The sequence below is a fragment of the Phalacrocorax carbo genome, chromosome 10, assembly GCF_963921805.1.
Source record: "Phalacrocorax carbo chromosome 10, bPhaCar2.1, whole genome shotgun sequence".
Classification (NCBI taxonomy): Eukaryota; Metazoa; Chordata; class Aves; order Suliformes; family Phalacrocoracidae; genus Phalacrocorax; species Phalacrocorax carbo.
The window spans coordinates 5,964,196-5,990,526 of NC_087522.1; the positions used below are offsets into that span (position 1 = coordinate 5,964,196).

Below are 26,331 nucleotides of genomic sequence, written 5' to 3' on the forward strand. Positions count from 1 at the left end.
CAATGGAGAAGTAGCTCGTACTAGTTCCAAGTTAATCATTGCTCTCCTCTTGTCATCCCATGTTTTCCAGGATCTGGAACAGAAGTTGTCCCAGCAGGAACATGATGCTTTAATTGTCAAGAACATGAAGGCAGAACTGGCTCGTTTCCCAAAAATGGAGCGGGAATTGCGCCAACTCAGGGAGGAGAATGCCTACTTCAGGTGAAAGAAGGGTTCAGTGTTGAGAGGGTTATCTTGTGTTCTTCTGTACCTGCTGCAATTGCACTATATGCACTGTCAAATCCCTCTATTTGGCTTCCATATGGGAAACTTTAGAAGGAAGTTTAAATATTTCATATAAATACTGCGTATGAATTGAGTAGTGTTGTGATGGTTACTAGATGAGAGGATTTGACAAGATCTGGGTAATCTTCCTGAACACAGCGAGAGCGTATTGATCATTCTGGATGATGATAACTATTTGTTAGAACAAAATTCAGTGTTTAAAGATAGTGATGAACTCTATACAGATTTGGGAAAGAAATCCCTGTAGAGAGAAGAGACAGCTTAACATTTCTGTAATAACTGCTTTTGCTTAGTTATTGTTACCACTATTTTAAAGGCCTGTTGTTCCAGCATAATCTTTGGGAAGTCTTTTGTTTAAATTCCTAAAGCAGTCTGACAGAGCCCTCAGTCGAGTAGGCTTTCTGGGTTTCTGAAGTGACAATTAATTTGAAAAATTAAATTCCTATATGCTATGAAATAACTTTCCTTGGAGATACATATGTACATACATACTTATATATATATTTGTTTTTAGAGTAAACGTAATTTCCGTCTTTTGGTGCATCTTTGAAAAAAGCAAACAAAATCCGACCTAAATTACATGAATGATCTTGCCAGCTTTTTCCTATTCTAAAATTAAATGGTTTCCTTTGGCTTTGTTCTTGTGCTTCATTATATTTTTAAGTTGTTTATCTTGGAATCTTTTCTCATGCTTTTGTTTTGTGCACTGAATCATGATATCAACAGATTAGAGGTCATACTTTTTGAAGCAGTTTTTATCTCACACTTGCACACCTCTATTAAAGTGAAAACAAACAGTCTCAATGCTTGCTCAGTCATCACAGAGTACTCAAAAAGCCCGAGTGTGTACCGCTTGCTGTGTTCCAACCCTGCATTCAGCCTGACTGAAGATCAGAGTTGGGAGTCTTTTGCTACCTTTCATGCTGTTTTGCCAATCAGTAAAGCAGGTAGAAAACTTCAGGTGGTTTGGACATAATTAGGATGGCACTTAGAGGAGAAAGAATTAGTTCAATAAAGCTACGTGATTTTTTTGTATCAGTGGGTTTGCACTGAAGGTTATAGAAGCAAGTCAGTTGAATGTTGTCATGTCTGTTCAGTGCCATTTCATTCCCTTGTAATTCCATGTGTGTTTGGAATTTTATGAGAGTGAATTGAGTTGTGTGGCTCTTTAATCTTTTCTCTTTTCACCATAGGGAAATGAAAGAAAACAACGGATTGCTTAAAGAGGAGGTAGAAGGTCTCCAAAGAAAACTGGAACGATATGAGAAAGTCCAAGCACAGTTGGTGACTGTTGAATTGGAAAATGAGGTGAGGAGCTAGAAGTACTTGGTGGATGAGCAGAATAGGTGTTTCCTTTGTTGCCTGTTCTGTCTTTTAGGCTCTTCCTGTATCATGTTAGTTGAGATGATACTGGTTTTAATTAATGTGTTTGAACCAGGTAATATCAAACTTAAATGTCAACATGCAGGGAGCTATGGCAATGAAGGTGAAAAAGGCAAAAGGATATCTACTGTTCAGCTGGATATTTTCTGTAAAGAACTATCTCATCATAGTGTCTTCTTTGGCCTTGCTGTTTCTCTTTTAACTTTTTTCTGCTGGAAATTGTTTTTTGGCCTTAAGCTCTGCCCAGAGATGGCGTTGCTGAACAGGCATGTGGTAAGAACCTTGCATTACTGCCAGTCCTAGCACTGCCAGAATGTGGTCTCAGCTGAATAACATTGTCTTGCTTCCATCCTACCCTGTATCAAGCATACAGTGACTTGTCAAGAGATTAACCTGAATGTGTAAACTTGTTGATCTGCAGAACTATACTGGTGTCTGATCAGGTTTAGATAATACTGTCTGGTATTGTCTGAAAATAGAAGGTAATAGGAGGAACTGGAAGAGGAGAAATGGGCACTTCAGCTACTACAGGACTGGTGTTGAGGGTACAACTTCTCTGCTGCCAGAAGTCTAGTCTACCAAGGTCTAGTACAGTGACAGTAGCTCACCCGGTTAGATAATTATAGTGCTGAAGTGTAACATGGGTTTTGTGTGTTATAGAGCTGTGGTGACAGGGGAAATGTTTGTGAGGGCTGGAGAACTACAACCCAAAAGTGCTAGATAAGAAGATAGTGAAATCCTCAGGATGAAAAGGAAAGACACTGAGTTTGAATGGAGAATTTTGAGAAAACTGTGGAAAATGAGCTGTTAGAACATTCGCCTGTGTCTCTAAATTTTCTTTTGATCTCTACTTTAGAAACTTCTGGGAAAATTAAAAAGCTGGGAGAAACTGGACCAAAGCACTGGCTTGAATATCAGGTATGTGCTTACAGCTCTGGAGGGAGTTAAAACTTAAACCGCTTTCCTTCCCTCTTAATCATCTGATCTCTGAAGCGTGTTGGTCATGCTTTCTTGCTATTTCTTCTTCATGTGGAAGCTCTTCCAGTACTTTTTATTGTATATGAGAAGAACGATAAGATACAAACCATTATAAAGTATCTCTGGGAACTAACAAATGTTTTTCATCAAGTCACCTTGACCAATGTTTCTGAGCCCAAGGTTCAGTTTTGAGTTCTTTGAACTTCTTGCATATAGCTACATTCATGTTTAGTTAGAGAATCTACTAGCTTATTAAGTGATTTTTTAAGAATTTCAGGATACATCCAGAGACAAGAATGTGTGTTACTTGTGACAGATTGTTGTAAATACAATTTTGCTATCCAGATTGCGAATAAATAAACTGCCAGATCACGTTGTTGTGGCTTTTCTTCCCTAAAGCAGCTGAAGAACAGTTGTTAATTTAGTTATTTTGTCTAACGAGAGAAATGGAATAAACTGTTTCTTATAAAAGGGGTAAGCACCCCCGCCCCTGTGGTGTTCTGTAACACCAGCTAGCCTCTTTGTGTACTGTTACTTAACAACTTTCTGACATCTGGAGCATTGAACCAGATTTTTTTAAGGTCTCTGGTGTTTATGTGGTATAAAGTGGGGCTGGAAATGGTGCATCTCCTGAGCATTTTCTTCCACTGCAGAAGGTTTTCTGTGTAGCTTGAATGCTTTTGTGTGTCATGTTTCAGCACTACTTTATTTTCTCTAAATATTTACATTGTTGTTATGCCAGAAGGAGATATGCTTCTTTGTAAATAACTGTCTTGATATGAGTATTACTGTACAGATCACCTTTCATATTGGATCAGGGCCTGAGCTGCCACATGAACTGCAGAACCTAATTTGACCAATTGTTTCTTTAGTCCATTCATTACATGTGCCCAACCACAGAGCCATGGCTGCACACTGCGGGGATTGTTTGGAAGTAGGAGTGTTTGGATATGCACATATGGTTTGGGCATGTTACTGCTTCAGGTAAAAGATACTTGTGTTCAACTTGGGAAGGCCACCTTAATTTTCTCAGTGCTTTCTGTTTAATAAGCATAACGAACCTTTTTCTAGAGGCATGCTAGTAGGTAGCATGCTTGAGATTCTCTCCTGCATCTGCTGAGGATACATACATTTAGATGAAGTTAGAATTGTGCTAAATCTCTTATGGCAAGGAATGGACGGAAATAGTATGAATCCTTTTCACAAAACCTGTTCTATCAGACAGTGGAGTAAAAGCTTTTTACTTACCTCAAGCTGTTAAAGGTTTAATGAGGTAATTTCACAGTGGGAGATAAATGGAACCAAGTGATTCTGCCTGTTGAAGTCTAATAACTCCTTCATTTAAAATCAGAATATTCGCTGTAAAGTGTTAGGTTTTTGATTGGGCCATATTGTTTAGCACTATTAATGGTGTCTTCTCATACAGAAGAGGGAATTGCTCTTGAGAAAAATCATCTTTTGCATGCAATTGTAGCAAGTGGAACTAGATGATTTCCCCTATTTTTTTTTTAAAAAAGGTATTTATATTTTTGATGCTCAGACTTCTTACAACATGAATTATGTTAATTTTTGGTCAGGGTTATGAAGATGATGAGAGATCATTGTCCTAGTTAGGTTCCTGGAGTATGCCATTGGTGAAAGTTTGAGAAGAGTTAATTGCCTGTCTCATAGTTGAAGAAAATAGGAGCAAGTTGGATCGTTGTCCCAAAGAGCCAGAGCAATGTGCTGTTTGCTAATACCTAGATAAGCAAGGAAAAGGGAATGCATTAGGATCGCTCATCACTTTCTTCATTGGTACAGAGAATGTCAGGGAAGTGCGTACAGCCTGTGGGGTTTTGGGAGAGGATGGTTTTTTGTTTCCTCTGGCACTTCCATAGGGCTTGTTCTGTGTCTGCTCTCGGTGGTTTCTGTTCACTGATTGCCTGGTCCCAGCAGGCTTTTTGTCAGATTAGCTTATGATCAGACCTTTGAGTGTAATTTTATGGAGTAATACTTGGAAAGGAGGTGCAGCTTTTAGGAGTGTAGGGGTAATCCTACTGGCTTTAGTACTCATAGAATCATAGAACATCCTGAGGTAGAAGGGTCCTCCAAGGATCATAGGGTCCAACTCCTGTCCCCGCTGACCTCCTGGTCTCTTTTTGGTAACGGTGAAAGAGCCAAGTGTTTATAATGCTTCAGCTTTTGTGGGGGGAAACAAGTTCATTAACAGTTTACTAAAAGGCTAACCTTATGTTTGCTAGTTCTGGATTCCACTTGTAAGCTCCGGGATTTTCCTCTTGCTCTCATAAACTATGGAAAGAAAAACAGTTTTAGCTCTAGAGCACATTGTTCTGTTTGCATTGCTGTTGTGCAGTGTTCTTTCCAGAATTTGCCCTTGGAATTACGCCTGCCTTATACAAACATTTTATAATATACTTGTAAGCTGCACAATACCCAGATAATAAAATAATACACACCGTAGTTATGTATGGTTCATGTATATGCAACATGAATCTACATAATTTTTTTTTGTGTTCAATTATATGTCCTTTTGATATCTTCAAGTTCTTACTACCTACTTTCAGGTATAGCTGGCCCCTGTCTTTTATTGTGGATGTAAATTTGTCTTGTAGGTCTTTTTTGTGTGTTACTATTATGCTGCCAGGGATTTTCATACATTTGTCGTGTGTTGCTCTGACTTGATATTCCTGCTGTAGGGTTTGGTTTCAACTGTAAAAGGAAAAAAACACTGAATTTTGAAATTCTTGCCTTGTGAATAGGAAGTCTGGGAGTCTGCTGTCTTTGAGAAGGATATTCATGTATGGCTATTATAGGACTTTGTTATTAGGAAAGAGTTGTGTTTAGAAAACAAGCTTCTTGTACTCTGTCTCTCCAGGATGCGCTGATGTAGTTTGTATTTCTTCAAAATCCAGTATTTGTGTAACTGAGTTGTTGACTGTCTTCACTGTTTGTTTTTTCAGTTGCACTATTAGCTTAAGGATATTTTCCAATTAGTTTCTTGACTGCCATTAGAAGCATGTATTCTAACAGAGAAGTGTTTCTGGAAGGTTGTGTCTAAGAGAAGGCGGGTGCTTTATTTTGATGACAGTGTGCAAAACCATCCAGGAGATGGCATCCTTTCTCCTGCTGCAGAGGAAATGGGTTTTCTGCTCCAGTCTGGCAGGCTTGGCCTGATGTAAAACACCATCAGCTGGGAACCTTAAGAAGGGTCAGCCAGTCTGAGGGAAATTGTTCATTGCCCCTGCCAGGTCTCTTAAAATCTGTTTAATGCTACATGCATGCAGTCACTGTCTCGTTGTCCAGTACTTAGGGCAGTATCTTGGTATGAAAAATTTGTGCATATTTCTCTAATAGCACAGAGTAGAGTGTTTTTCCAACCAGCTCTGTAAACTTCATGTGTAAATATGTTCTTCATTTTGTCATGTTTAATAGGGCTTCTTCAAAGCCTGGTGCTTTTTTACCCACCTCAAGCTTTAGAATTGCATCCTCTAGAGCAGTACTGTTATTGTTCTGACTTTCCCTTCTGAGGCATGTAGAAAATACCCAAATAAAAGAAGAGGGTTCTTGGTTTGTGAGCTTTTAATCTAAATAAGCCTTTTTTGCTGCTGCTTGTCTATGTTGGCTGGTGTTGCCTTTGTCCTCTAATGAATTAGCCAGGTGATTTTGCTATCCATAAACAGATACACCCTGGAGTACAGAATGATGCAGAATGATGTGCATCAGGTATGTTTTAAAGATGAGGTGGTTAGTAAGTCACGCTGAAGATACTGATGGTCACTGATAGCAGCTGACAAGGGTTAATGCTAAATCTGTCATTGTATTTATCCACAAGTGGCAGAAGATTGCAAGTTTTCAAAGGTTGAAGTTTTGCTGAAAAGTTATGCAAATTTGTGAAGGCTGGCTGGTGGACCACAAGCAACAGCTTCAGAGGAGTTTTAATGCAAGCATTTTATTTTTGAGACAATAAATACTAATCTGTGGTGTGGGGTTTGTTGGTTTGGGGTTTTTTTTGGGGGGGGGAGGGGCATTAATTGGAGATAGTAACTATATGAAGTTTTTTACATTTTTTCCTGGTGGGCTCAAAGATCTTTGTATACACAGCCGAATTATTTTATATCAGTGATAAAGTTTTGATGTTCGAGTAATCAGGGATTGAATGGTGATTGAATATATTGATAATGACTGATTTAAGTAGGTCTTTCCTTTTTGGGGCACCATTTTCTGTTTCAGCTCAGGCTCAGTGTTTGTGTGTGTAAGATAAAGCAAAAGACTTTGTTCATAGTACCTTTCAGAATCATTTTCCGTTTTTCCATGCCCATCACAGGGAAGCAGTGGAGAAATCATCTGTCCTTTTCTGAAGGGCTGTGGAATACAGTATTGAAATTAAAGGTGAGGTTGACGTATCAGAAAGAAAATTAGCGCGCTCAGATTCTTCTGTGTTGCTCAGAGGCTCCAGTCATGCTCTTGGACGTTCTTGAGTTGCATCTAATTGCAGTTACATTGGAAGGCAGGTCTTAGCCCCCTGATGCCTACAGTGTAAGGCTGACCTGGAGGGACACTTAGGTTTAATGAAGCATGGGTTTGGGGAGCACCTGTAGTCATCCTTCAATTTGCAAAAGTAAATCTAGTTGGCTTCAGCGATGATTTCGCGTTAAGCTGCTATAGCTGTTTTGTATGCTTGCTGTCCAGGCCTGTAAAGAGAAGTGCAGATTTGACAGGAATTGAGGCCAATGCTTAAGGACCATTTTCACTTAGTGGAGCCTGCCAGCTGCAGGCAGCAGACACTGATCTGCTGACCTGTCGCCTAGAGCCAAAGCAGTGAACCTGTTAATGCTGACCTGGTTTTCTTTCTGAAACATCTGTGGGCTGGCTGGCTGACAAATCTTGGGGACTAGCTTCCTGCAATGTCTGAGACCAATTAAGAAGAGGAGATGGTGCGAATGTGCATGCATTTCCTCGCTAAGAAAGGGTTTAATTAAGTGGCAAGCATCTCTATTTAGTACAGTGGTTAGCACAGTTGTAATTTGTAATTACACAGGTGCTACACTCAGTACGGGAAGTCCTTCTATGCAGATTCTGCTTTTGGAGTTGGGGGGAAGGGAGGAGAGAGGGAGGGAAAAGGGAATCAGATTTCTTGATTCTGCATTTAGTGGTGGATTAGTGCTCTTTTTTTTCCAGTGAATAGAAGAGAAGGGAGAATATTGGAGTTCTCTGCTTTCCTTTTTGAATCTTGATTAACTATGCTTAGCTACTCTGCACTCTCTTCCATCCAAGGCATTGAATATCTTTGCAGTAGTGAATGAAGCTCATAATCTTCTCCTTTTTCACAAGGTAGTAATTTACCTTTCTCTGAATGTCCATTATGAATAAGTGGTTACTGGTTTTGAAAAAAAAATAAAAATCTGTTGACAGATATACAAAGCAGTGCATGCTGAAATAATTTGAATTGCTCATATGCGTTTCTGGACACTTAATTAACTGCAACCAATCAAGTCAAGACTGGCGGTTACTGTTGCTAGTTCCAGTAATGCCATAATTCTGGCATGATCTGACCATAGTTGAGCAAATACTTTTATTGGAGTAGCCTATTGTAGCCCTCTGGTCTTTTGTCACTGAGGAAGAAGTCGATCTGATTAAAACTGTTTGATGCTGGCTGATGTCTGTAACTGTACCACTGACCTGAACTTAAGTGCTAATTTCTGTGTTTGGGGGGAGTGAGGGTGTTTGTTTGTCTGGGTTGGCTAATGGTGGCCCCTACTTTAGAGGTAAGTCCCTAATTGGAGAAGGAAATTGGAATTAGCATAGTATGAGGCTATTGAAGCTTTGTTTTGTACATGTAAGTTTTACGTAAATAATTGTAATTTATGATCTGTGAACATATTGAAAATTGCATGACTGCTGTTTATAAGATTCCAGTGTAAAACAAGCTGTCTCATCACAGTGTGAATTCCCAGGGCACCAAAAAGGGAGATAAATGCTACATAGGGGAAAGCACTAATTAAAAAACACCCGCAAACAAACAACAAAAAACGAAACAAGTAAAAGAAGCTATGCTTATTGTAGAAACTTCGATAGTTATGAGGTCTCAGCTTACCTCATGGAAAGATTATCTGCTGTTGTCCTGTGTAGAGGTGGTACTACATTTTACAGTTACTTTTAAGAGCCTCCACTGAAGTTGAAGGCTTGATAAATGTTGAAGAACTGACTCTGTGAAGAGGGCCAGTGCATGCAGGTCGCTAGTATTCTGCAAAATCCCTCAAAGCAGGGCTCTCTGCTGGCTTCTGCACGGGGATTAATGTTGTGTGAATTTCTCTTGCGTAGTTCCAGGACAAGTTAGTCTCAACTTAGAGCAGTTCGGCCGTTCCTGTCACGTGGGGCTTCTGACTCAAGTATTTGTGTGAAAATGTCTGATCCTACCTGGTACTTCATGGTTCTGTGAGCACTGCTGCTAAAAGAGGTGGTTCTGCATAGCAAAAAGTAATCTGGAATGGAAAACAGCTTTCAGCCAGATCGGTTCCCTCATCAGGTTTACTGAGTGTGTGCATAAATACTTGTGCTGTTCCAAAGAAGGGCAGAGGAAGTGGCAATGAGCAGCCAGGGTTGGAAGGGATGGTGAAGATTACCATTGTGTTTATTCAGAAATATAGGTTACGTGCTCAATATTTTTAGGACTTGGTATGTGCAAAAGATGAAAGCATTGCTTTAAAAGGATTTAAAATCTTCTCCCCCAAGTGCCTGAACAGTTCCGAAGGGGATCTTTGTCTTTAGAGAGTGAGGTAGAATTTTCAAGAGAAAACTAGTTGTGGTTGTCTTACAATAATTATGTGTACCGAAGCCACCATTCTTTACACAGAGAAGTCTTGGAGGAAGTTGTCACCTCTTGAATGTGACATGCAGCATATGCTGGAGTATTGCTCTAAGCTCTTCTGTTCTTCGTTATCCTGTTGTGCTATGTTAAAATGTACGTTATTCTTCACTTTCTGCAGTGCCTTAGGTTTTAGCTTTCCTTGACAGAATGTTTCTCGTGTGTGGTGGTGGGAAAATGTTCGTTTGTCATCTCAAAATCTGAAGCTCTGGTTTTCAGAGTAGTCAGAATGCAGTTTTGGGAGACTTCAGGCCATGTTTGGGTGTTGGAAGGGAATAATGTATTTAAATGTGAAGTTTGAAAGCCTGATGTCCAATATATGCTTTAGCCAGAGTTTAGTCTTCCGTCTTCTGCTATTCTCATGGTGTTGATCAGCTTAATTTTAGTGTGGCAACCGTCTGCACCTCTTTTCAAAGATTTCTTAAAGTATTGTGGGTGTGTTCCTGCCAGTACTTAACTGAAAAGCTGGGCAGAGCTTCCTGCTGTGTTTTCCTATCCGATATTAATTTTCTCTAAAACCACTGTACTTATCTCTGGTGTTCAAAAATATTAGTGTTCTTTCTCCTTTGCCATTAATGCTTTTAATCCCATTTGAATATGTCAGAATAATAAGCCTTGAGGCTAAAGAAAAGATAGGAGGAGTGTAAAACATAACAGATGAACACCTGACATCTAGGCAGACTGAGGCTGTAATGTATAATCAGAGAATCAGAGGAAGAAGTAAGCAAGCTCACATCAAAAATATGTCTGTCCTTGCTTTGCATTTCAAAGCTGTGGGAACAGTTAAGGAAACTGCCTTCCCGGGATCACAGATCTAGCATTCTGGAGACGAAGAAAACTATTGAACAGTGGCTTAGCACACTATCCATCTTCTTTGTTGAAGAATAATTTGAGCAACTTCAGTAGTTCGCCTACAGGAACTGTATGAAGAATAATGAAATCAAAGAAGAGATGGACGATTCTTACTAGGGGAATAAGAACTTTGTTTTCTAAGTGAAGATGCTAAAGCACCCTTTTTTACTGGAAAATATAACTTCGTTTTCCATTGACTCTCTTTGAGTCTTGTCCCAGCTTGAATATAGAGTGCATTTCCCAAACCAATAAATGTAAGGCTCTCTTTCCTCTAAGAACAGGAGTGGTTTTAGAAATGTGTGCTGGTGTTGTCTTCTGCGTAGCAGGTGATTTGTTTGCCACAGGGGACTCCCCAGTCAGACACTTTCTTCAGTGTTGCTGCCATATTTCTTGCAATGTTTGAGATGCTGTTAAAAACAGTTGGGTAAAAGTAGCTTGCTTTCTTCCAGCATGTAGTGACCCATGTTATGTGTAAATGGCTTAAACTTAGGTGCTCACTCTGCTGTGAAGGAAAAGCTTTCAAAAATACAGACACTTTTATAAAGAGCCACTTTCTTTACATTAAGCAGTCCTGTTTGCCTTAAAGTGAAATTATCATTTAAATAGCAGAGACTAATCAGCAAGGGGATGGTTTGCTACTGTCAGCTCAAATGCTCGTGCTTGATTTTTATTCACCCTCTCATTTGGTCATTTCCACAGACTCAGTACCACCATAATCTCTAGCTCGCTTTTAATTTTACCTTTCCACTTTGATTTTAGCATCTTTCAATATTTCAGTTGTAAATTTTCTGCTGGGGCTGTTGATGTGCTCTGCCTTCTCTCTCCCTTAGATGTGCAGTGTATTATACCTCATTTATCCCCAAAGGTTGTTTTGGCAGGGAAACTTTTAAACAAAAATGTAAAAATGGATCCTGTATATGCTCATCGAGGATGATTTGGTTTTAGTGTAGCGATGCCTTTTTCAGAACCGTTCTCAGAATGCACAGGCCTTTTCTAAGTAGAAGCAAACTGAGATATATCAGGAAGTATTCAAACTCTTGTATGGTGCTACTCCCTTGTACTAGTGGGCATGGCCTTTATCTACAGGGCAAGGAATCTACCTGAAGAAGGATCAAGGAGTGCCAAGATGGTTTGTGCCAGCCTAATGTAACAGCTTTCTTTGTCTGGGGAATCAATTATCTTATCAAATAAAACACCATAGATCTTGTTTATTTGAACTTCACTGAAACATTTGATCAAGCGACTCACTTGGGAAGGTATAAACCACGTGGGAGAAGTTGGAAATTAATAGAAAAATCATAGGGTTTATAAGGAAATGTTTAAGCAGGGATAGATTAAGTACTGTTGAAAGGAAAATGCAAGGATAAGTAGAATTCCTCAAAGATTAGCCTTAGGATCTGCTTTGTTTAGTATTTCTATTAGTGGTTTTGGTGCAAAAATTTGGTGTGTGCTGATAAAACTTGGATAACGATGCCAAGTTCAGACGATTCATAAATACACAAAAGCTGGATATGCAGAACTGAGTGACCCTAAGGATTAAAGAAGTGAGACAAAATTCAGTGAAACAAAGCATGAGGCTCCACAGAATTGGGAGCTGAATACAAACTACTTTTGTAAAATGTGGCACATGCAGTGGAAAGGACTAGAAGGACTGTGTGCCTATTTACAGCAGGATGGTTGTTAATTCTTCCACATAGGATGCACCGGGAGAAACACTTCCATGGAGATGGAAGTGTTCAAGTGCCTTTGTAGATGGCCTGAGAGACACTTCTCAAAGTTCTGGTCACCCACTGTGGAGGAGGATAGTGGCAACTAAGTGCAGAAAAGGGTTGCTGGTAGAAGCCTGAGAGTCCCCTGAACCAGTAGTGAATAGAAGGACTGGCCTCCTAGCAAAGGCTGGCAGAAGATGTAATCGCTGCCAAGAAATACACGGATGGAGGGGAGGAGAAGGAAGGGGGTCAATACCAGAGACGAAAAGAACCATCTATACTAAAGGCTAGCATTGGCATTTAAAACAAATTGCTGTAACCCTGACATGAATACAGCTGGAAAGAGGTTCTAACTTTTAGAAAGACTAAGTTCTGAATGCAGCTTCCAGTGGAGGCAAAAGTACACAAATTACTGCTTCAGAGTTGAAGCTCCAGAAGGTTATGGAAGAGATGACTCGAGTTCCTAATAGCAAAGGACTAGAAAGAAGGACCTAAACTAAAAGATCCTTTTCAATCCAGCTTTTATGTGAATGCCTATGTACCAATCTGTAAGCAAGGGAATGGGCTCAAGAATAGGAAAAATGGAGTGGTATATTTTAGTTTGGAATTGCAGGCATTTATTTTTTAAATACCAGACTTCTGAAAAATGCAGTTGGGAAGGAGTTGGGGGGGTTTACTGAATAAAAGTAGACATTGTGCATCTTTCTGCCCACACAGAACAACAACTGTGGACAGGGACCTGAAGTGTGAGAACAGCTGACCTTTGTTCATGTTGAGAAATAAGCAGTTCGCTGAAAAATGTGCTGAAATACTAAGAAAAGTTTATCTGCCCATGTAGATAAAACCAAAATATGATTTGTATTGTCTGAGAAGCTTTTCTGAGCCGATTTGGTGCTGGTTATCTTGATGGCATTTTGAAAATGATTCACTCCTCATCAATGCCTAGAGCAAGGATTCATACTTCTGATGGTAGCTAGGAAGGTGATACTTAATCGTTTGTCTTTGGTTTGTCATCAGTGCACGGGGGAGTTCTGTACTGGATTAGCCAGGAAAGGTCTAATTTCAGTTTTAATTGTACTTAATAGGGTAGCTAGCATAGCAACATCAAAATGGGGTGGGAGAAAATTGGAAATGTATGAACATTCAACTGTTCCAGTTTTTTAGCATCTTTAAAATGCTCCTAGCTCTGACAAGCTGGCTTAAATGCCTTGTGGTATTATTATGTAAGCCTTGTCTTTAAGCTTCGGTCTTGCCTCCCTTGGGACCTCTTTGCCAGTGAATATTTTTGACCGAAGCATGTATTTACCTGAGCTATATTCTCTTACTTCACAAACTACATTATTAAAGGGAATATGCTTGTAAATATAGCTTTGTGCATGCTTTGTTTGGAGAGAAGAAATTACTGTGGCTTGTAGTAGCAAAAGCACTGCACAATATTTTCAAACATTTTTTAAAGGGCATAGTGAGCTTGAAATGTTGGTGAGTTAAAAGATTAATGTGATAAGTGCCTCAAGGTTCTCCTGAACTAGCTCTGATAATGTAAGTGGTGTTTGTTATTTTAAGATAACTTGGAGCACAGAAATTGCCATGTTGGATTGGATTGTTTACTTGTCTACCTCTGGTCCAGCATCAGAGACAATGGTATCCTGGTCTAGATAGGAAAATCCAGAGTAACGTGCAAGACATGAAGCAGATTTTTAGAATGAAACTTTAACTCTCATCAACATGGATTTTACTTAAGCATAAAGAATTTTATTTAGTGTCCCCCACCTTTTTAAAAGTAAAAACTCCATCAAATGGGAGATATTATGCATAAAATAAATAGAAAAATGCTTTGCTTTGATACTGTTTCAGCTATAATCTTTCTTATTTGAAACTATATGTAACAAAGTTGAAAAGTTATAGAGAGAAGTGAGATTCTTAAATTGCTGCTGTTTCTATAAATGATGCCTTTTTATCTTGCAGTGCTGTTTGAGGAGACAAAAAGAGAAGTATTTTTTGTCTTAACCATATGATTAGATTTTTACTGTGGCTGCTCCTTCCTGTATGTACTATGCTCTTGTGCTGTTAGGTGTGTTACACAGGTTTGTTGGCATATGTCTCTCTTCTCTTCTCCCTCAACAGATGAGGAAGAACTATAAGCTAGAAAGTCCAGCCTGAAGTGAGCTGCCTGGACGAGGGCAGACACTGCGCCAGGCTCTCAAGAGAATTGGGCCTATAACTGACAGAATTTGTAAGCAAAGGTGGGAGGTGCTGGGCGTTGAGTGGATCCCTGTGTTCAGTGAAAACCTGGAATCAGTTACTGTCTGGAGGTTATTTCTGAAGTGCTGGCCTGAACAACTGAAATAAGAGCTCAGGGCTCGTGTTTTCCAGTGAAGCTTTCTGTGGGGTTAGAATAGCTTGTAGAAAACAGAGTCAGGTCTTTCCAGCAGAAAGAAGATATAATGTGCCCATCTCTTCCAAGCAGCCAAGGCAGTTAAGAGGTGGAGGTGTATGGAACCTTCTTTCCCTCCCTGCCACTGATGTAAAATGCAGGGAGTGTGTTGGCAAAGCTTTTTTTTTTTTTTTTTTTTTTTTTTTCCAAATTTCATCCCCTCCCCGCCCCCATGGCTGCTGATGCACTGAAATGTGTTCTGTGCTTATTTTGCTCATCACCTGGCAGCAAAGTTTCTTGTAATGAAGTCATGTCTGTTGCAGAATGTCATTGTTTTAAGAGGATAATACGTTTTGGAATAGCATGTTAGAAACCTCTGCACATTGAAGCAGCTCTCAACTGTTACTGCCTCTTGCTGTAAGCGGAAATAGGATCTGTCAGGGAGCCTGACCTTCCAACATAGGCACAGTTTTGGCTTTTCTAGAAATGTATTTACTTGAAATCTTGAGCGTCTCTTCTCTCCTTTTCTAGTACCACTTTGACTCAATCCTTACCCACACCCTTTCTCCATGTTATTCTCAACTCTCTTGACAGCCAAGTTAACAATTGCTATTCCTCTTTGTGGGGAGTAATGAGCAACTGTTGCAAGAACCATTTCTAGCACAAGTTGTTCTTGCTGGAATTGCTTTTGAATTCTCATTACTTGTTTAAAGTCTCTTCCAGAGATACTCTGATATGAACAGTGTAGTGAAAGGAAGATCAATCTTTTGGGTAGGAAGAAATATGAAATTCTGGATTTTCCTGAGTTATACCCTGCTGACCAAGTTAATTTCTTTTCTCTTTTAATGAGACAATCATTCTGTTTTTGTGGTACACATGAAGCTGTTCAGTGAGGGCTTAAAATTCTACTAGCTTTTCTAAGAAGGACAGAAATAGGGTATATGGCTTTGACTGAGAATGTGTTCAGTATCAGTATCCTCAATTAGAGAAGTCAGCTGTTCATCGGTTAGTTAGCTTGACAGTTTTCGGTGATACTTCACAGCTCTGCTATTGGCTCTGTTCAGAAGACGATGCTCTAGATGATTCATAACCTAGTGATGAATTTTTTTACTCAGTTTTGCTAGTACATTTGCAAATAACATTTCTGACTGTATGCTCTTTGTATTCCCAGAGTTAAAGCTTTGTTGCTTCAGGTGGTTTCCTGCAAATTTAGCAGTCAAGGTTGATGGCATCAAGCCTGTTTTGTGACAAGCCTTTCATTTAGGCCTGATGGTTTCCAGTGTGACTTTGGCAAAGACATCATCTGCCTTCTGGATAGCCGTCCCACTTGTCAATGTGACAGAACACCTATCGGCTCGCCTGTCTGCAGGTAGCTGGCAAGGGGAAATGCAATTGGCACTTTGTAATAACTGATATATTTGGAAGGCTTGTAGAGAGGAAGAGTGAAAAAGTGCCCTGAATTTGTGTTTTTCTGGGGGTTTTCGTTTGTTTTGGTGGTTCCCCCCATCATGTTGGGTAGACATAGGTCTTGGAACATGTATGTGCTCCTGTCTATATGACTTATGACAGCTGCTAAAGAGAAACATGCTATTTCTCAATGTCATTCTTTTGTAGTTAGATACTTAAAATGTTGTTTGGTGTCGTGTGTGTCCCGTCCCCGTCCCCGTCCCCCCCCCCCCCCCCCCCCCCAAATATTTGTCTGTTTCTTGTATGTTGTACTATTCTTTTCAACAATGGTGTGTCTAAGTCAGTAGAGTTTCACAGAATCGTAGAATACCAATTTGGAAGGGACCTCAAGGATCATCATGTCCAACCTTTCACGGCTAAAGCATGGTCTGGACAAGATGGCCCAGCACTCTGTCCATCTGAATCTTAAAAGTGCCCAATGTTGGGGAAAAGTTTGGAGGATACAAATTAAACCCTTAACTTTGCCTTAGAGTCAGCCATTGTGCTTTATGTTTTCATGGTGCATGTAGGTTAGGTATTTGCCAGAAGTGACTTTCATGGACAGTTTCTCATACCATATGATGTTCGTAGTTAAGTGTCAGACAAATCCGGTAATATACAGTGTTAAAAGAACTACACTTTTTGTGTCTAAGATTGTAAGAGCTACGAGATATTTATTTGGCCCTTTTGAATTGAAACATCAGAAGGACAGTTACCAAGGTTTTAGCATCCGTATCAGTCCATGGCTTTTGTCAGGGAGAATGGGATGCTTCTGGTATTATGCTGGAGTTCAGATCTATGGTGTAGGGACTAAATCACTACATGGAATTTGATGAAATTTTATCTGACAAGAGTTTTGCTGGTGGCCTCAAATTGCTCATGGGTTTTCCTAGTTTTAAGGAGCTGTCTCTCACTAGGTTGTTCCTTATCCTTTTCTGTGCTTGATAATTTGGAATCATTAGGCTTGTATATGCTGTCCCCTGCATTTTCCTTCCTTGCTGTGCTAGGGGAGTTTAAGGGACTTAGCTGAAATGAGAAGGAAATAACTACCTTCTCCTCCTCCACAAACTGCTGCATTTGTCAGAGGCAGCTTGAGGGCCCAGGTTGTCTTGCTGTTGTGGAAAAGCTGCAATTCCCTTCTGTCTGAACAATAAGCTTTGTATCTGTTTGTACAGTAATGAACTGCTTTTGTTTCCTTCAGAAACGTGCTCTGCTGTCTGGAGCGTTTCCATTTACAGACAACCCTTGCCAAATTAATTTTATTTAATTATCTCCCAGGGCTAAGCTTGAATACATTTTGTGTTAAATTCACCGTTTCTCCCTCTTCTGAAAGAAATGGACTTAATATCCTTGTTAAAATCTGATTAAAACTAAAATTGAGTTTTTTGAAGTCTGATTATCCCATGAAATGGAATTTTTAAACCTAATTATGAATGGATTTGCATACATTTTTAACACCATTGAAAAGAAAGTTGAAATAAATTTATTAATGAAATCCTCTTCTGCTGTCTCTTTCGGCCACGGTGATTGCTGGAGAGTGAGGGAGGAGGGAAGGCGAGAGCAAAACCCCTCCCTCTTTTGAAATATACCCTCTCTCCCCCCAAATCAATTCCAGAGCTGGTTTGACCCTGTCTCATTTTTATTCCCCTCTTCCACACAGCCCAATTTAGGTAATTAATGGCCTTTCAGAGGGTAACTACACAGTTGAGCTGGTTTCATGAATTTAAAGCCTTTGTGCTTTCTGAAGGGAGAAGGCGGGGGGGGCAATGTTTCTTTCAACTATTATGTTCTTCCCCTTCTTTTCCGAGGTAGCCCTGATACAAAATCAGTTGGCAGCCCTCATTTCTCCTTTCTGAGAAGCTGTAGGTTTAAGCATTTATTTTAAGTCTGATTAAAAAAATGATACTTTTACAGACTGTGGTGAACGTGCACGTGAGATTTGTGATTGTTTATGTACTTCCCTGGGTTTGAAGCAAAAAGTTTTTTTGTAGGATATATTTGAACATCTCACTGCAGTAAATCTGCCCATTCCCTCAGGATTTTGGAAGATGTCCCCTATGGAAAAACGAGTGCCAGTGGAGGATGTATCTCCTTGTCTGAGGCAAGCTTTTTGAAGCAGGCACAGAGAGGAGCAAGATGGCTGTGCAGAGGGGTGTTGATTTCACATGGAGGCTGGTACTGTTGAACCTTTCTGTATGTTTCTTGCGCTGATTGAAAGGTTCATCTCTTTACGTGAAAGGTAGAACTCAAAGATGTGGCGGCTTTTTTTTTTTTCTTTTGGTCAGTCATCCTCTTACCCAGGGTTGCAAAAAGCTCTTTGCACTGCATAAGCATTAGGTTAGAGAATTTCAAGAGTGTCTCCTCTCTGTCATATGCTGTGTGCAGATTTATTTTTTCTTGTCAAAAAATTATAGTAAATGTGGTAGAGAAAACGTGTGTTGGCAATTCAAAAATCCTGGACTTGATACGTGACTCTGCAAAGAGTAAATGCTCAGCATGTGGTCGCGTGTTCTGTAAGCATTGGCAAAGTCACTTCTGGGCAGTGGGACTTGTTTACCATATGCCTTTGTGTTTTCATTTTAATCCTGTCTTTGCAAAGGTTAAGTATCAAGGAGGTATCAAGTTCCGCAAGAAATGCTAACACTGGCACTGTTTCTTTGAGATGCTTCCGAAGTGGGGAGTTTTATGAGGGAAGCTGTGGTTCAGCAGAGGAAGGAGGATTGAGCTGAGGTTGGAGAACACTTTTAGCTGGCAAATGCTCAAGTTATAAACCAGAATGGTTAAAGTAAATTGAAAATTTTCTCAGTAGCAGGAAAACTTGAGAATTGAGACAAGCTTAGGAGGAAGCTAACTGAGGTAGCTCTGCACCAGTGACTTTAAATTGTTTTGTGGTTTAATGGCTGAGGCTTTCATTTGTGCTTGCTCACTGCAACTATTGTCCAAAGATGACACCTTTAGCATCTGAGTGTTCTAATACTTACTGTATAAATAGTACTCCCATTTACACTTAGGTTATGAATGCTTTGCAGCATCTTCCCAATCAAGCTCAAGTGGAATTTGAGTGGTTAGGAATATCTGATGCACCTTTCCTCAGGTGTGGATCTCTGGTACAGAACTGCAGTCACACCAGCAATGAGCAGAATCAGCAAGCTGCAGACCCTGGAGAAGCCAGGAGGAGATCTCCAGTGGAGTAGACATTGTGAAGACTTCCAGAAGGGTGTGTTTTAACTCTTCATTGTTGTCTGGTTGTTTCTGTACCGTCCATTCACCACAGAAAAAGTACCTGGTTGTGGGTAGTCCTGCATGCTGTGTCATACTAAGATCTTGAAGATAAATGTGCATGCAAGAAAGGATGCAAAAGCGGTGTGAAACAGGAATGTTTGTTTCTTTTAATGGAGAGAAGAGGTAGCTCTTCTGTGAATACATTTCAAATTCTAGAAACTTCTTATTGTCTGATTCTTATTAGTGCCTCCCTTAGCAGCTTCAGGCATTGAAAGTGACTAAAACTAGATGATAGCAGTAAGCCAAGATGGTGTCACAGTGCTTGTGACACCAATCCGGGCCTTATCTTAATCCCAGTCACAGAAGCCTGTGGCAAAGACACGGGGAAGTCATAATTGCTTTTGGCTGCTCTGAACCCCGGGCTTGATGCGGGCGGCTGAGCTGATGTACCGGTTTTTGAGAGCGAGCTGGCAAAAGGAGAACAGTAATTGCTGAAATGCCACTGTTTACATCTTTAATGCGATTACACTATAGCAGTTCCACTTTCTATGAACAAGTCTTAAAGTCTGCTTCTGTTTCCTTCTGACATGAATTATTCATTATTTATGGATGATGGTGATTGGGGTTTGGCTTTCACAGGCAGGTTTATTATATCCACTTAGTTCTGACTGCTTTGGCGTGCTCTAAGACTTAGTTATTTTCTCAGCGTTTGTTCTTAACGTTCATCATTCTTCTTGATGTTAAAACTTTCAGAGTATGTAATCCAACTCTGGTTTTGGGAACGAGAGACTGAGAGGGTGGGGTGAGGGTTTTTTTTTCTTTTTTTTTTTTTTCCTATGGGAAGCATAGGGAGAACTTTTTATTTAAATCTCTGCTTATTGCCAAGGCTGAGGGCAACTGTTTTATTGTCACAGTGTGTCAGAGGACTTGGATATGGGGCACTTTATGTTTGCGGGTTGAGAGGTTTGGATGTTAAGGAAAGAAAGCAGAATTTCAAAACAAGGTGGGATTGATGTGCTCTGCCCTTAAAGGAGAGTGTTTCTGAGGGCTGATGAGTTTGGGATTTTGTGCTGTTCTTCTGTAACACTGGGGTGCGAGCACCACTGTAGCAACGATGACAGTCTTTGGGTTCTTCTGATTTCTACTGGGACTGCAATATTTAGGTCTTGGTACGCCTCGTGTTTGTTAGCAGATGCCTAGAGCTGATGGGTTAATGGGCTTCCATAAAACTTTTGGTCTGAAATGTTATTTGTCCTCCACTTTGAATATTAAATTTTTAGAAACTTAAAAAAAAAACAAAAACCAAAAATCAAACCCCAAAAAGGCATGAGAGAGAATTACTGCATTTGTTTAAAGTTCTGAAAGCTTTTTTTAGCTAAAAAGTTCAAAGAGCGCATCTCACTAATCAGAGGAATATTTTTGCATCCCCAGGGTGGTCACACTGTTTTAATTGGAACTTGGGCTTCTTTGAAGTCCTTTCTAATCCTCCCTGAGCTGGGGGAGTGGGTTTGAAGGCAGCACTGTAAATCTGAAATTTCTTCGTTTTATTTACATGTGTCTGGGGACGTGTGTAATTCGTTTTCCTGAAGCTAAGCTCACTTGCCGGCTCGTGGACAGCTGAGTGAGAAATGTGCTTCATTAAGTGAGGAGGCCTGAGACAGATGGTGGGGGGTTATAGATAGTGAGCTCACGTGCTTATGGATTTGTTAAAACCAGTAAGTGAGCAACAGGCTCTGAATGATTAATGAACTCAGTGGCAAATGATGTGATAGCTAAATGTGAGGCTAGACTAAGCAAAAAGCTAGGATTTAAACTCATGTTTTAGGATTAACTCATTAGTATGACACTCAGAAATAGTGTTGCATACTGATATTTGACTGCTTTACAAGTTAAGAAACAGTACAGCTTTTATGGTTGATAGCTTCAATCATCCTTTAAATCAATATGGGGTTAAATTTTCTTAGATTGGAGTTGAATTACAGAGTTCCTTGAGTGTTCCTAGTCAGACTGCTTAAACTCTTTGTTCCTCAGATTGCAAAATTAAGGCCTTGCTTTGGTCTGGTTTCTAGAGAAATCCAATCTTACCCCAAGTGTATTACGCACTTGATGTATCCACCATGAATAGAGCCTCGGTGGTAGCTGATGCCTTTTGTGCCATCTTAATACAAATGACTTGTAGGAATATGCTGCTACTGACAAAGCAAGCATTTTCCTTAGGCGTTCTCTTCTTTATTTGTTCCACTATTGATTTTTATGATAAATATAATAATTTATCAGCCATGTGTTTTCTGTACTTCAATAAGGTTTTTAACCTCCCACATTTGCCGAAATGAGGATGTTTCACTTTCTGCTTCCGCCAGAGGTGAGACATCTGCTGTGAAAAGCTTTTAAGCAATCTTTGCTTGAGTTTGGATAGTTTTTAATTAATCGAAGCAACAGGCTTAACCTCAATTTTCTGTCTGAAAGAATACCTTAGTATTCCAGCTGAACATATAAGCAATATGCTGATGTTATTGGATGATATTAAAAAAAAGTTAAAATAACTTTTACTGTAGCTTAGGGTTGCAGTTTAAAGTGGCCATTCCTGCTGTGAGATTGAAGAGGTGTGTGATTGCAATCAGAAGTAAATAAGAATAATATATGGGATGTTATATAAAGTAGCTGAAAAATATGGTCTAGACTCTCAAGGGGACCTGTAGGCAGTCATTAATAGTATTTTCTCTTGCAGATCAGGGGTTTTGTGTTACTGCTGGCTAATATTTTCAGCTGATAAGAGTCTGGGAAAACAGTGTGATCAATAAAAATGATGAAAACAATACAAGAACTCAGGTAAATTAATATGTCTCAGGCAGGTGTCAAAAGAACAAGACTATCAATTTAGTGAAATCTGTAAAATAGTCAAATATACATATATTGTCAGTACCTGGTTGTGGTTACAGTATTAGCTCCCTTTCTTATCAGACAGAAGCTCTGGTTATCAGTAAAAATGATGTCTCTGTGCTAGTAACTTCCATGCGGGTAGAAGCTTTGCCAGAGGGGTATGTTGGATACATGCAAGTGAGTTGTGGGCTTTTTGGGTTTTGGTTTGGTTTGTTTCCCCCCTCACCTTCCTTGAAAAGAATCTGACATTGTCTGATTTCTAGGCTGGTCCCAGTGTCTTCAAATGTCATGGGAGTGACCTAGCAGAATGGAACCAGCAGAGGTTCAGTAAAATGATGTCACGATTGCTAACTTAGTCTGTTTATTTGCATAAACATTCTTGCCTGCTTTGAAAGCTAAGGAGCTAAGTTTTTTACCTGAGGTCCTTCCTTTGTAACCAGCCAACCCTGCTGGCCCTCAGCTTAGTGAGGAGCAAGTTTCTGAACTAGCTTTTATTCACTGACATGAAATTTAAAAAGGAAAGCTTCTGCCTGAGCTTCTGGGAGTTCCATTTATTACCTTTGTTTTGGCTAGGTCAAAGAGAGAAATTCAGCGCACTTTCCCAGCTTTGTGTAATCCCAGTAATTGTCCTGGAATAGTTTTTACAGTTTCTAATGTTCCTCTGTTGAATGAGATCTCTCTGAAAGATCCGTCTATCCAGAATTTGGTTCCAATTAGCATATCTTTGTATTTCAGTCTGTGGTTTTCAGATATTAATTTTTTCACAGAATCACAGAATGGCGGGGGTTGGAAGGGACCTCTGGAGATCATCTTGTCCAACCTCCCTGCTTGAGCAGGCACCCCCAGAGCAGGGGCACAGGGCCGCGTCCAGGCGGGGTGTGAATGTCTCCAGGGAAGGAACCCCACAGCCCCTCTGGGCAGCCTGTGCCCCTGCTCTGGCACCCGCACAGGGAAGGGGTTTGTCCTCATGTTCAGGTGGAACTTCCCGTGTTCCAGCTTGTGCCTGTGGCCCCTTGGCCTGGCGTTGGGCACCACTGAAGAGAGTCCTGCCCCATCCTCTTGACACCCTCGCTTTAGGTATTTATAGGTATTGATGAAATCCCCTCTCAGTCTTCTCTTCTCCAGGCTGAACAAACCCAGGTGTCTCAGCCTTTCCTCATAAGGGAGATGCTCCAATCCCCTGATCATCTTGGTAGCTCTCCGCTGGACTTGCTCAAGCAGTTCCTGCATCCTTCTTAAACTGGGGGGCCGAAAACTGCACACAGCACTCCAAATGTGGTCTCACTAGGGCAGATTTTGCTTATGATTACTTAAAATTATGCAAATGCCTTGAAAATCTGAGGATAACTATGTGGTTAGAATAAATAATTGGTGTTCTGCTGTAATTCTGTTCTTTAATTAGTTTGATTTACCCCCACTCCCCAGCCCCCTTGTGAAGCACTAATTTTTCCTAGCAAATAGTTCACGCTATCCTCTCTGCCCAACTTAGATTGTCACGATGATCATTCCAACTCCACGGACAAATGTAAACTATAGGAAAAACTACCCTAGTTATGACTCCCTAAAATAAGTTATTTTATTCAGTTCATGGCATTATTTTTTCCTTTAGCTGTTTTTTTCCCCAAATTAAGTTCATGTTGGGGTAAAAAACTTAAAATAGCTTTTCTGCTGCTGCAGTGAAATGAAACATTACATTATTAAATGTGTTTATTTTGTGCTTGAAATCTTAAGGGCAGTAGGTACAAAATTATATGCCACAATAATTTCCTTTCAGCAGCATCATTAATATATAATTACATTCACTAGATTAAATTGCAAATTGAGGAAAAACATTTGCTTCTTTAATTGTGAAGATTGTGGTGATATCTACTCCAGTATGTGAGCAGCAGCAGCCATTTTTGAAAATCCTTTATGATAATTTCCAACTTCACTACTTCTGTGCTACTGCTGGTAAATAGCTAAAAGGTGCTTTATAGAAATTTGTGTTGGTTTGGTTTTTTTTTCTGTTTGATCTCTAATCTGTGTTGGTTTTTTTGGGAAAAGTTAAGCAAAGAGAACTCTTTTCCACAGATGTCATCGTAAAGCCTTGAGTAGTACCAGGCTATAATTAGTTTAGAATTTCAAACTGATTGTGAATGAATCCTGAAGGTACTTAAGGATTGCTCCCCTTAATATAGGACTTCTTGGTTTGTTTTTTGATTGGTTGCTTTGTTTGTTTTAATAAGAGATGGAGCAGTGATGAGATACAGTCAAAAAATAGAGAAGAGTGGGATAGAGAATGCAGTGCTGTGGGCAGTGCTGTCTGACGTGGCGAACGCTGCTGCTGTTGTAGGAAGCCTCTGTTGCTGGAGACCAAGGATTTTCCCTGCATCGTACCAAACAATGGTTTGAAAGCATTTCAAAGACACTGGTTCTTATGGATTAGTGAGTACAATAGGTTTGTTGTGCTTCCTTGATAACCTAAAGAAGGAAAAAGGGAAGACCTTAAGAACTGTTTTTCTTGTATTGGAAAAACACAGGATACAGAATATTTAATAGCTCTGTAGATATACTCCGTGTTTCTTGAGCTGTGTATCAAATGGCTTATTGTTGCTTTTATAAACTGTTTCATTTTATGCAACTGAGTTTAAGCCAAATTAAAATTCTTTTGTGTTACAGCATGATTGAAATACGTGGACACTCTCCCTGTTTTTTCCCTCCTGAGGGGTAAAATGTAGCAACGCACGTTGCAAGGAGGAATTTGTTTCATAGGTACTGTGCTACCAGAAAGATTGTTTTTTTGATTTTGTCTAAGGAGAGAGTCAAGAACAGGGCATGGCAAAGCATGCTTTGATTGTTTTGAAAACATCAAGCATAAGTTTTAGAGTAAATACTTTTTTTTAAAATTATTCCTTATTTATGCTACAAATCATTAGCTTTTGTGCCAAAACCCCCAAAGAATGGCAGCTGAGTAGAGCGGGGAGCAAAGCATGTTTTGCTCCAGTCATACCAAGTGGTCAGCCTTGTGCTGTAACGGGAAACAGCAGAGCAATTAAAGGACATCCCTGTGGGTTAGTGGCAGTACAAATTGAGCTTGTGAGTGGATATACTTGTCATTAGCAAGAGCTTAAGATAGTTTATTCTGGTTTTCTAGTTAACTCTGTTTCCCCTGCTACTTATGTACTGTGGTAGTACATCTTTTCTCTGTTTAAAGCATAGATTAGTTGTATTCTTAATGAAGTCTAGTCTTGACAGTACTAAAAGAAATCTTTGAGTGATAGCATACAATTATTCATCCATGCCAAAAACCAAAATGATGACATGATAGTGGATCTCTTGCAACATAGGTAGCTTGGACTTCTCACCAGTTTTTGAGAGCCATACTGACAGTTCATGTGCTTCGCCCCTTGAGCCCCTTTATTGCTTTTTCGATGTGGCTGATGTTACCTGACTCATAGAGCGTAGCACTGTAAGCTCAATGAGAGCTTGAGGATATGTTTTGATGAGAAGACAGCTGAGCCAGTTAACAGCTTCTTGTTGAGAGGGGGAATTTCAGCAAGCTGATTCAGACCTTCAGTGGCAGAAAACGAAGCAAGTAAAACCAGTGACTGCCACTTCAGTGGCAAGCAGGCAATTAGATTTGCTCCGCTGCTCTCACTGAATTGCCCCGGAGAAGAGAAGCCTGGAAGTCTGCAATGATGATTTGTGTGAGCTGGACCCGTTTTGGAAAGGCAACACTCTCTGGACTTGCTGTGTAAAGAGCTCTGCCATGTGCTCTAGCACTTTTTAATCAAACTACAGAAAATTGCTTTTGTTTCATGATTCAGACCTCGAAATTGCATGCCATGTGATTCAGTATGCAATGACCTGACTTCTTGGTGAAGATTTAAAAAAAAGCCAGCTGTTTGTATTTTACCTTCCAAATCAGCAGGTTGAGCATTTTATATACTACTATGTATAACATTCCCTTTTCTTGAGGTCTATTAAGGCCTTTCACTTGTAATGTTACATTCAACTATGCAATGCGTGTGCTTACGAGGTCTCAGTGATTTGTTCTGTGCTTTCTGTTAGAGCAGTGGTAGGGATGAGACAGAACTTTGGAATGTTGAAATGCCTGCCAAATGATTAATTATTTTTCAAAAGTAAGATTAATTTTATCTTGTCGAGCTCTTAAATGTATCTTTAAAGCAGAAATTAAACTTGAAAGATTAGTTGTTACGATGCCATATTGTTAACTTGGGGAGGAAAAAACCTATTTTCATTAAAACCCAAAAAGGTCTGTTGGCTGGAATCTAAGATAGTTTTCTTCCTTTTCTTTTCTCCCCTCTTCAAATTATGGCTTGATTGGATTAATTGCT

At 39.9% G+C, this 26,331-nt stretch overlaps 1 protein-coding gene across 2 annotated transcripts in view; it reads left to right on the plus strand.

The window, feature by feature from the left end:
* MAD1L1 (mitotic arrest deficient 1 like 1) overlaps positions 1-26,331 on the plus strand; it is a 381,515-nt gene that overhangs the window by 8,210 nt on the left and 346,974 nt on the right. For both annotated transcript variants that reach the window (XM_064461586.1, XM_064461587.1), the window contains exons 7-9: positions 71-201; positions 1,479-1,593; positions 2,525-2,586. In XM_064461586.1, the coding sequence (XP_064317656.1) occupies positions 71-201; positions 1,479-1,593; positions 2,525-2,586 (308 nt within the window). The remainder of the gene's footprint in view (positions 1-70; positions 202-1,478; positions 1,594-2,524; positions 2,587-26,331) is intronic.